This window comes from Leucoraja erinacea, chromosome 40 (assembly GCF_028641065.1).
Source record: "Leucoraja erinacea ecotype New England chromosome 40, Leri_hhj_1, whole genome shotgun sequence".
NCBI classification, from domain to species: domain Eukaryota; kingdom Metazoa; phylum Chordata; class Chondrichthyes; order Rajiformes; family Rajidae; genus Leucoraja; species Leucoraja erinaceus.
The window spans coordinates 1,744,949-1,758,549 of record NC_073416.1 but is presented as its reverse complement, the minus strand read 5'-3'; the positions used below and the strand labels follow the sequence as shown (position 1 = coordinate 1,758,549).

The following is a 13,601-nucleotide window of genomic DNA, read 5'->3' as shown; positions in this document are numbered from 1 at the left end:
ATTACACTAATTGTGAATCTATCCAATGCTACCCAATACACCCTAGCCTCTCCTACACAACCCTAGCTCCACCATTGATATAGAAAACATATTCAACTCCATCAGCTCTCCCCACACAGTGGTTAAGCCTCCTCAGGAATGCCAGTGGAGAGTGTACTCGGTGTCACTCATTGTGGCAGATATACAATCTGACATGTTCACAATCAGTATCTCATTGTGACCACTACATCACCTTTGATGTGATCATCAGGCGATGCTACCATTAAAATCTGTGCTGCTTCGACACCATATCCAGAAAGTAGCGCTGAGCCCTGTGGAACCCCAATACAGTTTCCCATCGCTGTATATTACCCTTTCCTTTCTGCCATCACCTTTAACTTTCCACTTTCCTTTGGATCTGTTGGCTTTTTACTTTTCTGATCAAGCTGCCTTGTAGGACTTTGCCAACGATGTCATATGGGCTACATCAAATGCATCACCTTTATTGATCCTCGTTGTTGCTTCCTCAAAATGTTCAGTCAGTCTGACGTGGCCTTCGTTAAACATATCCACATTGACTATCTTTATGAATGAGGATTAATAACCTCGCTCATGAGACTAGTCATTATCACCAGAGACACAGACATTTATCCTGTTGTCCTGGAATACCACCTCAGAACTTTGGTGTTTAACATTTTAACATTGGTACTGTTTGTCTGCTGTTGAATCTTGCTCCACTGCATAGTTTGAAACTGAGTTAAACAATAGTCTATCTGGTGAATGGGAGGAAAACTTTATCATCACAGGGTTCAAAGAAAACTGCACCTTTATAGCAATGGTAAAACATATTTGTTATAAAGATTAACAATTAACAGACTCTGTTTGCCATTCTTTCTTTTCTTCACTTGCCCCTCCCCTGCAGAAAGCCGGTAGTAAATCAATGCTCTGCTTCCATCTTAACCCTAGTTTATTTAAAAAATCCCTTCCCGGTTCTTCAAAATCGAGAAGAATGCTCTCTGCTAATGTTGCAGTAGATTCAGATGCAGACTTTTCTAACATCCAGCATTCAATGCTAGAGACTACTCAGTCCATTGAGGCATGTCCCGCTCAGTGGAGAAAAAAGCCCAACGGGGTTGAGCTATTGAATCTGTGACCAAGTCAAGTCAAGTTTATACCAAGGCGACAGATTCAAATTAAAAGAAAGAGGGAATTTGTATAAACTGCCTATAAATAACATTTCCAGTTATTTCAATAGCACAGTATTTTTTACTGATGCATGCAAATATCTAATGAAGATTTTTAAAAACTGGTTCTTGTAATGTTGGAGATAATCTATCATTTTTATTGATTGTTTAAAATGGCTTCTAAGATTGTACTTTTCCAGAATTAAAGGCCATGGTCATGCTTTTGAGTTTGCCAACTACATTTGTTCTTTGTTTGCTTTAATGGATGGAAACATTGTGGGCAAAGCAGTACAGGAGCTCATATTCTCATCCACTGAGTTGTTTTGTGCAAATCCTTATCAAAAATTGTATTTACCCTTCAGTAAACAGTGGTGGAAGGAAAAATTCCTGGCCAGCACTTTACAGCTTTCTCTGCTCCAAGTGAAATCTTAATTGCCAGCCAACCCTGGTCTGATGTGAATAGGTTTAAGATCTGAACAGGATTAGTTTTGAGAGGAAGCAGATCACCGATATGATCTACTGTATGTTACACTATTTTAGTGCCACTTATCAAAGGAGAAATATTCACAGATGTGACTAAGTAACTCTTTAGTTATAGTGAGAATGTCAGTCAAATGAATGTATCATGTGGGATCTCCTTATCTGAACAAATCTCAAGATAACTTCCATGTTAATGGTTTGAGGTTAAGCCCTCTGTAATTAACAATATTTTTGTATGTAAATTTAATTTACTATTGTATGTTGACAGATTTTGTTCTCATGATTTGATTGCATAGTGCCATGTTTTGGTGCATTATGCAATACAATTTCTAACAATGGAAATCCTATTAGCGTTTGGAGACATTTTGTAAGTTGCATTAAATTCATGGTTTTCATTCCTGGTCCTTTGTGGACCTGTTGCGTTGATTCACGCAGGACCCCAGACCTGAGCAGTGGATCCATTGCTAAGAGGTGTGCATTCGGGTGCCGATACTGTAATTTTCAGCCAGTGAGCCTCTTGCAGGTGTGAAGCTGAAAGAGGACCTCGCTGAGCAAGCTTGAGTAGACACGGGGTCACAGACACTCAAAGATCCCCTTTGAGATATTCCCTGCCTACTCCTCGGGCTCTCTGCCCAGCCGTTCCCCCTACCCCCACAACCATAATAACTCTGACTCCTAGCTTATGGCCTTCATTCAACCCATACAGAGCCTCCACACCCCCACCCCAAAGTTTGTGAACCTCGCTGTCCCAAGTACCCATCTACTGATTTCCTGATTCACCAATCCATCAATCTCCCAATACAAGCCAACTAAACACCAGCAGGCAGCGATTGCATCCCCGACTGAACTACGTCTGAACGTTTTTTCTTTTCCCTGCAACCGATCCTCATAACAACTCCTGTACATATTAGCCTGGTCCACGGTATTCCCATAATTAAATTTGGCAAATAATCAAAGTCTCTTCATAGGAGTTATAGCTGAAAGATAAAATCAACAGGTGCTAGACAATAAACAGTAAGGCTGCGCTTTGTGGCATCAGTTGACTTCTGACAGGAATTTGTACATCGAAGAGAACTTTTTTTATTAGTTATTTGATCTCGCGTCAGAATTTTTATTTTGGTTGGGAGTTTGCAGTTTAAACATTTCTGTCTGCTGTTGCTTTCGTAGATTGGCTACAGAAACAAAGTTTTGGACCTTTCAAATTAATCGTTTGGTTTTGTGCCCCATATAAAATTTGACATGCAACTGCCAGTGCTATATTCAGCTGCATCTATCTATATAATTCACTCTGCTGCCAGTGTGCACCTGTGGCATTGCATCTCATGAAATATCAATCACATGTCAAGCAAAGGAAATTTTGAAAGTTGTAAACCACTCGTATCAACCACATCTAATTGTTAGATAGTTTGGGAAAGCTGCCAAGCATGTAATCACCCACAATTAATTGCTCGGATTCTTTTCCGGAACAGGCATTTCTGTGCCAACTACTGCCACAAACCAACTAAATACATTTCTCATGACATTTGTAAAATAAAATGCAACTCATCCAACAGGTTTAGTTTAGTTTAGAGATTCACCATGGAAACGGGCCCTTCAGCCCACTGAGTCTATGCTGACCATCGATCACCCCTACACTAGTTCTATGTCACCCCACTTTTGCATCCGACACACCAGAGGCCAATTAACCTACAAACAAATTACAGAGCCCAATTAACTTCCAAACCTGGACACCTGAAGTAAACCCACGTGGTCACAGGGAGAATGTACAAACTCCGCCCAGACAGTACCTGTTGTCAGGATCAAACCCGGGTGTCATAGCGCTGTGACGCAGCAACTCTACCGCCATGCCGACCCAATAATTCTAACAATCTAGCGCACAAACAAAAAATATATTAACATTTTATGAGAAGATATTTTTGATTTTGCAAGGTGATTTGTGGAAACTTGGAGATATAGTTCAGTTTCATTCACATTTCACATTCACAGACACAATTACAATGTTTAAAAGACGTTTGGGCAGGTTCATGGACAGAAAAGGTTTGGAGCCAAATGCAGGCAAATGGGAAGGGCTCAGGAAGACGGCTTGGTAGACATGGAAGAGGTTGGCGGAAAGGCCTTCTTCTTTCCTAACTACAGTCATAACTACATGACTCACTGACTGGGTGGGAAGTAAAATGGTTGCTATAACTAGTGGGTGGCAAAAGAAATATATGAGAGAATCAATTGTGGGGCCACAGGGAACATAAGAAAGGGAGTGGGACTGATGGGATTGCTCTGCTTGGAGCCATCATTAAACTGATGGGCTGAATAGCCTCATCCTGTATCATAATAACACCTCACAATAAATGTAAACAAAATAGAGGGTGTTATATAATGACTTTCCCTTAAAGAAACATGATGAAATACAAATGCAGGTGTAAAAGTATCTCGATGATCCACAGTTACCAAATCCACCATATCTTTTAAATAAATGCCGGAGATAACTCGCAAAGAAACAAAAGTGAAAAATAATTGGAAAGAGGTTTGAGTGGTCACTTCAGTAATGTTATTTAATTTATTCCTGGGATATATATGAACAATGCTTTCTTATCGATTATAAGTAACTAAACAACGTGGTGTTATAAATTACTGTATCTCTGCAGGAACGATAAGCTGTTCAATTTCTATTGTCCATCTGTTTACTGTCTGGTTTGTATGCCAAGAAATAAGTAAAACAGCACGAGTGCTAGTCAGCATTACTTCACCACGCATCTTCAAATCAGTACATCACTCCAAATACAAATAATTGTGCTGCCCTGGTGCAGAATGTAGTTGCAAGATATCAGCCCAGGTATTGTTTACGTATTTTTGTGTTTAAAGTTACCTCAGAAAATGTTAGAATTGATGTTCTCACTTGTTTTAACAATGCAAACAAACTCTAGTTATTATTTTTTTTTTTAAAGATACCCTGGAGGTTTCATTCTCTGCAGAGGGACCATTTCTGGAATTTATAAACATGTGGCACATCTTTGGGCTTTGTGGTCTTTTCTTTTGGGGAAGTGTGAAATTGAGAGTGACAGTCAAAAGCGCGCAACTTATAATGATCTTCTGGTAAATTTGGGGCTTTTTTTAAAAAACTTTTTTTGCAAAATTTAGTTTGAGCCGCCAACCTTCAGTTTAGTGGGAAACTCAAGAATTTCAAAAATTATTTGGAAGCATTCCATTCATTTGTCCATTTTATCAGCAGCTAGTTCTGTCTGCCCGATTTTGATTTCTGCTGTGGTATTAAGTTGCAATCTTTTAGTTAGGCATTCTGGACTTTAGTTTTCAGGATTACTTTTTGGATCTGCATTGGCCAGAATAGATAGATAGATAGATAGATAGATAGATAGATCCTTTATTGTCATTCAGACCTTTCGGTCTGAACGAAACCTATGTTGGCTGCAGTCATACACAGGATCAATAATAACAAAACATACAATAAACACAAATTAAACATCCACCACAGTGAGTTTACCAACCACCTCCTCACTGTGATGGAGGCAAAGTCTTAGTCTCAGTCTCTTCCCTCCTTGTTCTCCCTCTGCGCTGAGGCGATCGATCCAGGCCGAAGATGCCGCTCTCCAGTCCAGCTGACCTCCGTGGTGATGTCGCCGCCGCCGAAAGCCGGAACGCCGTCTGCGCTCCAAGATATACATGAATGTATACAGAACATACTTTAATTGTCTCTGAGTGTCCCACAAACAGGTTGTCCCTATTGTGTTGTTGTATTTAACAGCTGGGTGCAGGTGAATCTCTTTGTAAACAGCGCAGCGGGTTTTCTATGTCCAGCTGGGAGATCTGCTTGGGCCCCAGCGTTATCATTCACCCGAACAACAGCACGCAATTTGGTACAAATCCCTCCTGGTTCTGTACTGAAACTCAATGCACAGGGGTGGGATTTGTATGCACGGCCTGTAACAACTCGGTTGTTAGGCAGATAAAAGTGCTGGAGAAACTCAGCGGGTGCAGCAGCATCTATGGAGCGAAGGAAATAGGCAACGTTTCGGCCATTAGGGCTATCAAATTGTTGCAAATCTCTCTATATCCCACGTTTGTGTCTAACTCTATTTACCTGAATCTAGAGTGAGAAATACCTTCAAACCACTCCAAATAGCACAGCGCTGTGCTGATGAAACTAGGGAGTATGACCATTTCGTACACATTTCTGGCAAGGGTCCTTCTTGTGACTGTTCCTGATCAGCTGATGTACGAAGCTTAAAGAAGGTGGCGATGGAAATTGGACAGCTCGCCTCTTTCTCTGACAAAGATAGCAATCTTCCATCATGCAACCACATGTAGTGCCTCACTCCATGTTTAGAATCCTCCTCCTTGAAGATGGCTAATCCTGTCTCATTGTTGAAGAATACTTCTGAAAATCTTTTTGTAGTGGTGGTGGTTCTATGTTGTTGACCTTTTCCTTTAGTGACCTCTGTTGCTCAAGCTCTAAACATTCCTCATTTGGAAGCTCTTCATCATAAACCAATAGCTCTTCCACATTATTCTGGTCTTCTTCAAATCCAGCCTTTTGTTGCCAATTTGACGATGTCTTCTTGGAAATATTCCAGCAATGAGAACAGCTTAGTTGCGCATGAACTATGGCCATAATTTTTTTGGATATACCATTATTTGTTTGTATGGCTGCATCTTCTGAAAAGTCATTGACGCGGTCCATGGCTATCTCAATACTCTGCCTCTTCCACGTTTTATGAATGGTCATTGTTGCTTGACTCCGAAATGATAAGTCTCATTAAGCACAGTAGGTAATCAGTCTTGAGCATAGCAAGAGCACTCTAGTCCATGCATTATAACAGTAAAGTGATGTTTGGATAGTTAAGTGCTGCCTGAGTATTGATAGCAATGTGCTTGATGTGAATTGGATGCCCAAGGGCATTAATGACAATTAGCAAGACTCCGTTGTATCACGGTTATTCCTTGCAGAATATTGTTTGAATGAAGGGGAGGGACGTGACATAATCTTGGAGCATCACTGCGATCAAGGCTTTTTTGTTGGATCTCCATTCCACAGGAAAGTTGGCCTTGAGAATCCCTTAAATCCCTCGATTCTCAGAGTAATTTATTGAGAGGCTTAACCTTTCAGGCTTTGTCTATTTCCCCTGCATTATGTCAGCTAAATTAGAGAGTAGCGATGAGGTAATGAATGCCTAGCACGAGTTCAAAAGCCTCTAGATTTTAGAATGAACATAAGAGTGTAAATGAAGAGAGAAGTCCTGCAGTTTTTACTTGTGTTTTGCTTATATAATTTATGTTGGAATAAAAAGTGTGTCACTTTTTCATTTTAACAGTGAGAATATAGGAAGATGAGACGCAAAGGATAAAATATTTGCAGCTTAGGAAGAAGAGCAGGGTTCAGAACAGCTGATGAAAGAGATTTATAGTTCCAAGTCGGCCAGCTTTTTCCCTCATTCTATCCAGATGTACGTTAGAAAAGACCCTAGTGTTCAAATCTGGAATGGACTTGGGTTTCGAACGGAAATGGAGAAATGTTTTTTTTTTTAATCAGGAACGATTTTGTGGTGAGGGTTTTACCGTTAGAATCTTAGTTGCAACCACACCGACAAGCTCCATTTCGGATTGTTACATCTGCTGGAAAGAGAAGCTTTCCATTCCTTTCGTTCTGGAATGGAAACTATGGTACACCTCAGAGTCACAATTTGCTGTGTATGCAACATTTTTTGATTTAAAAAAAAAAGGAAGGCCAGGCGGTCACTTTTTTTTAGGAGCTTGGGATTTCCTACAGCTGGCAAACTACAGCAACAAAGTAATCGATCTCCGCAAATGTTTATTTTAAGCAATTAGATTTTGCGGCCTTCAAGTCCCAGACAAAGTTACATGCAACAACATCAGTAGCAGCATGATTTGTGGTGTGCTATCCTCTGACCTACCACAGCAGGTTCACTCGCCCAAGTTTAAAATTGTTTCAATAACGTATGAATATTTTCATTGATATAAATTATGATGTTTCAAGATGCATTTATATCAGATTCAATTTTCTCACCATGCACAAAGCATATCTATCTTTCATACAATGCACATACCATCAATCAAATGGATGTGCTTTGATTAGTCCAGTGTGTCATTCTATAATAGTGGTATTTCTTTTCTGCAGCAGAAATCCTGACCCATGCCTTTGTTATCTCTGTACCTGAAATATTCCACCTTGACCTTGTTCTACTCTCTGTAACTTTTAGGTGATGCAAACTCCTGCAACACCTAAATCACCTGCCTGCTGGCTAGAACAACATATGCTCTTGGTTTAGCAATACCTCAATTTAAAAATTCACATTCATGTTTTCAGATACCTCCATGGTCTCACCCTTTCCTGTCTCTATATTCTTCTCCAGTCCAAGAACGCTCAGAAATCTACACTTCCTTTTAATTTTGCCCTCATGCTCATCCCCATTTTCCCAGTTAGTTGCCGTGTATTCAGGTACCACAACACCAAGGTCGGGAATACCTTCTGAACCTCCCATGCTCCCTTTTTTTTCCCTCTCTCCCCTCTCCCCTCTCCCCTCTCTACGGTACATAAGACCTCTCTTGAGCCAAGCTTTTAATCATCCGTCCTAATATCCTTTGTGCCTCAGCATCAACTTTTATTTGATAATGTAACTGTCCAATGGCTTGGACCGTTCTCAGAATATTGAAGGTGTTACAAAAATGTTGCTGTGTATGCGTGTAAAAAAAACAAACATTTTGTGGTAAGAATTTCTGTCAATTATTTTAGTCACTTAACAGAACAATTCCGGGAAAATTTGCAGCAGGTATAGAGGGTGTAGTTCATTGGTAGAGCATTTCACTGCAGATCAAGAGGCCCCAGTTCAAACTGGTTGTCTCTCATCAATATTTTTTGTAGGCAGCACAGTGGCTCAGCGGTAGAGTTTCTGCCTTATGCAGAAACAGTGCCGGAGACCCCGGTTTGATCCTGACTATGGGTGCTGTCTGTACAGAGTTTGTATGTTCTCCCTGTGACCGCGTGGGCTTGCTCCGGGTGCTCCAGTTTCCTCCCACATTCAAAGATGTGCAGGTTTGCAGGTTAATTTGCTTCTGTGAATTGTCCCTAGTGTGTAGGATAGAACTAGTGTACAGATCGCTGTTCGGCGTAGACTCGGTGGGCAGAAGGGCTTGTTTCTATGCTGTATCTCTAAACTAAACTAAAACTAAAATATAGTTCTATGAGATAATATATTATCATATTGTGGAACTGTGTCTCAACCCAGAATCCTAAATGTCGTAATGAAAATAAAGCGCTTCTTTTGGAAGAGACTCGAGATAACTTGAAATATTTGAGATGCAAGTTTTGCAATTTGAGATGCAGGCCATTAGGAAAGTAGTTTGTATATGTGTAAATTCTATTTGGTATTCATAAATTTCAGATTAAATCGTTGGTTTCTTCGTGCATACTATTCGTGTCCAACATCAGGGTGTTTTATTGGCAATGGGTATCATCTTTGATTTAAGGGGCTGTCCCACTGTACAAGCTAATTCGAGAGCTCTTCAGAGTTTTAAAAAAAAAAAGTCAAACTCGTGGTAAGCACGTAGAATGTACGTACGTCGGACCTCGGGACGCCTCTTAGCGGCTTGTAACGCTAACAGCAGGTACTCGGGAAACGCGGTGAGCTCGGGAAGACTCGTGAAGATTTTTCAACATGTTGGAAAAATGTCCACGAGAGCCCCAAGTACCTACGAGCGGCCATTACCGTAATTCTCCGAGTTTGAATCCGGGGAAACTCGGGAGAACTCTTGAATTAGCTCGTACAGTGGGATAGGCCCTTAACTGTCATTGTGATTTATGGAACAAATGTTGATTTGTTTCAATGGTTCCCTTTGTATCAACTTGTCCTTTTATATGGTGGGTATATTGTAGAGTTGATGAAGGAGACTTTTTTGTGTCTCAGATACCGGTTTATAACGCTGGCTCTCTGAAATCTTTAAATCAATACAGTTTATGTCATAAGATATGATGTAAGATCAAAGAGAGATGAAGATGGTTTTAACCACTTGAATGTTTCCCTTTCTTCCACTCAGTCATTTTAACAGATGAAGAAGTTCAGAGGAAAAAGGAGATCATTTTAAAACGGAAAGAAGAAGAAGCCATAAAGGAGGCTAAAAAACCAAAGTTGTCCGATGATCAAGAAAAGACGATTGCCTTATTGATGGAAGCACATCGTAAAACATATGATGAATCGTATTCGGACTTTAACAAGTTCAGAGTATGTATCGTGAGTGCGAGTTGGGTTAAGGCAGGGAATTCCAGTAAAATTGTGATTACTTAAACTGTATGAATAGTTCAAGTTCATTGTTGTATTCATGAGTACAGCGAAGTACAGTTACAATTAAAATCTTGCTTGCAGTAGCATCAGTCACATAGACTCCGTTTTATATCAGAAATATTTTCAGATGAATATCAAAAATATTAGCGCAAATAGGATTTTTTATAAAGATGAAGTCCATTGGAACTCTGTGAATTGCCTAATTCCACATTCAAGGATTGCGCTTTGACCAGGTTAGGCCTTGGGGATCTGAGGGTGGATGAAAAGCAGATCGGTTTGGGATACCGTTGATATTGATATTCCTTTGAAAATAGTTGTAAAAATAGATGCTGCCTCATCCCGCTGAGTTTCGCCAGCATTTTTGTCTAATTGATTAGTTACGTCATTCATGCTTTTGGGATCTTAATGTGTACAAACTGCTTACATTGACCATGTTATTGTCATCTCACCAATTGTAAAATGACTTGGGGAGCCTTCAAAGCCACGATAAGTGCATGTTTATTCATCTTTTATTCTGTATGACAGATGAAAAAAGCAGCATCACCACCTGAACATCCTTTCTCCTGCACCTACGCCATGGATGACTTCAATTGTATCATTCCTTGTTTTCTCATTCACAGCCACCGGTACGAAGTTCATCCGAAATGGAAGCATCTGGACAGTCCTTTCCCATTGAGTCACCACGGGATCTCTGCTCTGCAGATTACTTTGGTTCCTTTAACTCATCACCTTCAGATGGTTGCCGTCTATCCATGGGTATGTTATATTTCCAAATGACTGTAAAAACCTGCATCACAGAAAAAGACCATTCAACCCAATGTGTCCGTACCTATGTTTGGTGTTTCATTGGACTCTCCTGCACATTTCCTCGTCTTACTCTATCAGTACACACTTCAAATCCCTTCTCCAACACAAATCATCTAACTTCCCCATGAATGCTGTTTGCCTTACTGCTCTTTGTGATAGTGAGTTCCACCTACCAACTAGACCTTGGGGAAAGATATTTCTCCTGGTTCCCAATTTGAATTTATTGAGTGATTTATGATAGTGACTTAGATTTATAGTCTGCAAGTGGAAACATATCTGCATCTGCCCCATCAAGATACTTCATAATCTTGAAGACCTCAGTCTTCACAATAGAAAAGATGATCACGCCAGGATATTGAATTTCACCATTTTTTTTTTTTTTTTGGTGTGTCAAAATTTCCTGGGTTCCCATAAAATATTGCAATGATTGATGAAAGACATTTGAAACTGCATTATGATGGTTTCTAACCTGCTAAAACAGTTCAAGAAGGAACTGCAGATGCTGGAAGATCGAAGGTAGACAAAATTGCTGGAGAAACTCAGCGGGTGCAGCAGCATCTATGGAGCGAAGGAAATAGGCAACGTTTCGGTCTGAAGAAGGGTTTCGGCCCGAAACGTTGCCTATTTCCTTCGCTCCATAGATGCTGCCTCACCCGCTGAGTTTCTCCAGCAATTTTGTCTACCTGCTAAAGCAGGATGGCACACTTCATGTGGCAACCAGACTGGAGGAACAAACATTGGCTGCCGTGGAGGAGAGAATAAAAACAAAGGGATCAACTGGTAATGCTGCCATGTAGGACTACATATGTGCTCAGCAACAATAACTTTATGCAATACAAGTGCCACCCGATGACCCCCCCCCCCCCCCCCCCCCCACACCCAACAGATCAGATCGAATCTCTGCAAGCCTGCGTAATCCCGTCATAATCCAGTAACCAGACACCACTGTCTCTTTAAGAACACTGGTTGCTCGTTATACTGCAGGAAGTCATGGACATTGATAAGCAATTGCTGGAGTAACAAGCGGGTCAAGCAGCATCTTTGGAGAACATGGATGGATGCCGTTTCAGGTCAGGACCTTTCTGAATCAGTCTGAAGAAGGGTTCCGACCCAAAAGTTCACCTATCCATGTTCTCCACAGATGCTGCCTGACCCGCTGAGTTACTGCAGCGCTCTGTGAAACGTCACCTATCCATGTTCTCCATAGATGCTGCCTGACCCGCTGAGTTACTCCAGCACTCTGTGAAACGTCACCTATCCATGTTCTCCACTGATGCTGCCTGACCCGCTGAGTTACTCCAGCACTCTGTGAAACGTCACCTATCCATGTTCTCCACAGATGCTGCCTGACCCGCTGAGTTACTCCAGCACTCTGTGAAACGTCACCTATCCATGTTCTCCACAGATGCTGCCTGACCCGCTGAGTTACTCCAGCACTCTGTGAAACGTCACCTATCCATGTTCTCCACAGATGCTGCCTGACCCGCTGAGTTACTCCAGCACTCGGTGAAACGTCACCTATCCATGTTCTCCACAGATGCTGCCTGACCCGCTTAGTTACTCCAGCACTCTGTGAAACGTCACCTATCCATGTTCTCCACAGATGCTGCCTGACCCGCTGAGTTATTCCAGCACAACTCCGCAACACTCCAAGCGATCGACACTTGTGCAATGATACTCTATTAAACGATGTTACAAACAGCCTTTAGTATTTTTAGCTTGCAGTAACAAAAACAGTGCCTTGACCCAAAACATGGACTATCACTTTGCCTACATGGATGCAGTCTGACCTACCGAGATTCTCCAGCAACTTGTTTTTCTCCAGATTCTGGCACCTGCAATCTCTTGTGTCTCCAGAACATTTTCTTTATTGCTCTGAAGTTATTTATGTACAAATAACATATCAATATGGTGGACGCTTTTTATAAGCAAACTGTTAATTGTCGTTTCAAATAAATATCATGGGGCTGTAGTGGATTTGCAAGGATAATGATCATATTGCATTTTGCTTTTTAACAGATATGTCTCAGATAGCAAAATCACATTTCTCCAGCTTTTTTGGGATACCCCAGGATGACAGTGGAAATTCCAAGGAGGATTCAACTCTCTCCATGCTACCTCACCTGGCTGACCTTGTCAGTTACAGCATACAGAAAGTCATCGGCTTTGCAAAGGCCATTCCCGGATTCAGGTATATTTTTTTTAATTTAATTCTCGGAAGTTCTGTGTGATTATTGCATGTGAATGTTAGAGCAGAAGTGAAGGAATCAAGGGTCACTAGCTATCCCCAATTTTTTTTAAAAAGACACAAAGTGCTGGAGTAACTCAGCGGGTCAGGAAGCATCTCTGGAGAATATGGATAGGTGACATTTTGGGTCGGGACCCTTCTTCAGACTGATTGAGAAGGGTCCCGACCTCAAACGAGGGGGTGTTGGGGGGGGAAGAGGAGGAAGGGAAGTCAATCTACCCCACGACAGAAGGGGGAGGAGTTGTATATAAATGAACTGTGTGTATTTAGCAATTACTGAGCCCTTCCAACAATCCAAGGCACAGCCTATAGGAAGGAAGTGCAGATGCTGGTTTAAGCTGAAGATAGACACAAAATGCTGGAATAACTCAGCGGGACAGACAGCATCTCTGGAGAGGAGGACGAGACCCTTTTTCAGAAGGAACTTCTTCAAAGGAACTGCAGATGCTGGTTTAAGCCGAAGATGGACACAAAATGCTGGAGGATGACAGCGAGACAGGCAGCATCTCTGGATAGAAACATAGAACTGTGTAGAAACATAGAACATTCGTCCCGAGACCCGAAACGTCCCCCATTCCTTCCCTCCAGAGATGC

At 41.3% G+C, this 13,601-nt stretch overlaps 1 protein-coding gene across 2 annotated transcripts in view; it reads left to right on the top strand.

The window, feature by feature from the left end:
• LOC129714723 (vitamin D3 receptor B-like) overlaps positions 1-13,601 on the top strand; it is a 116,246-nt gene that overhangs the window by 76,929 nt on the left and 25,716 nt on the right. For both annotated transcript variants that reach the window (XM_055664501.1, XM_055664500.1), the window contains 3 exons: positions 9,708-9,892; positions 10,573-10,708; positions 12,779-12,950. In XM_055664501.1, the coding sequence (XP_055520476.1) occupies positions 9,708-9,892; positions 10,573-10,708; positions 12,779-12,950 (493 nt within the window). The remainder of the gene's footprint in view (positions 1-9,707; positions 9,893-10,572; positions 10,709-12,778; positions 12,951-13,601) is intronic.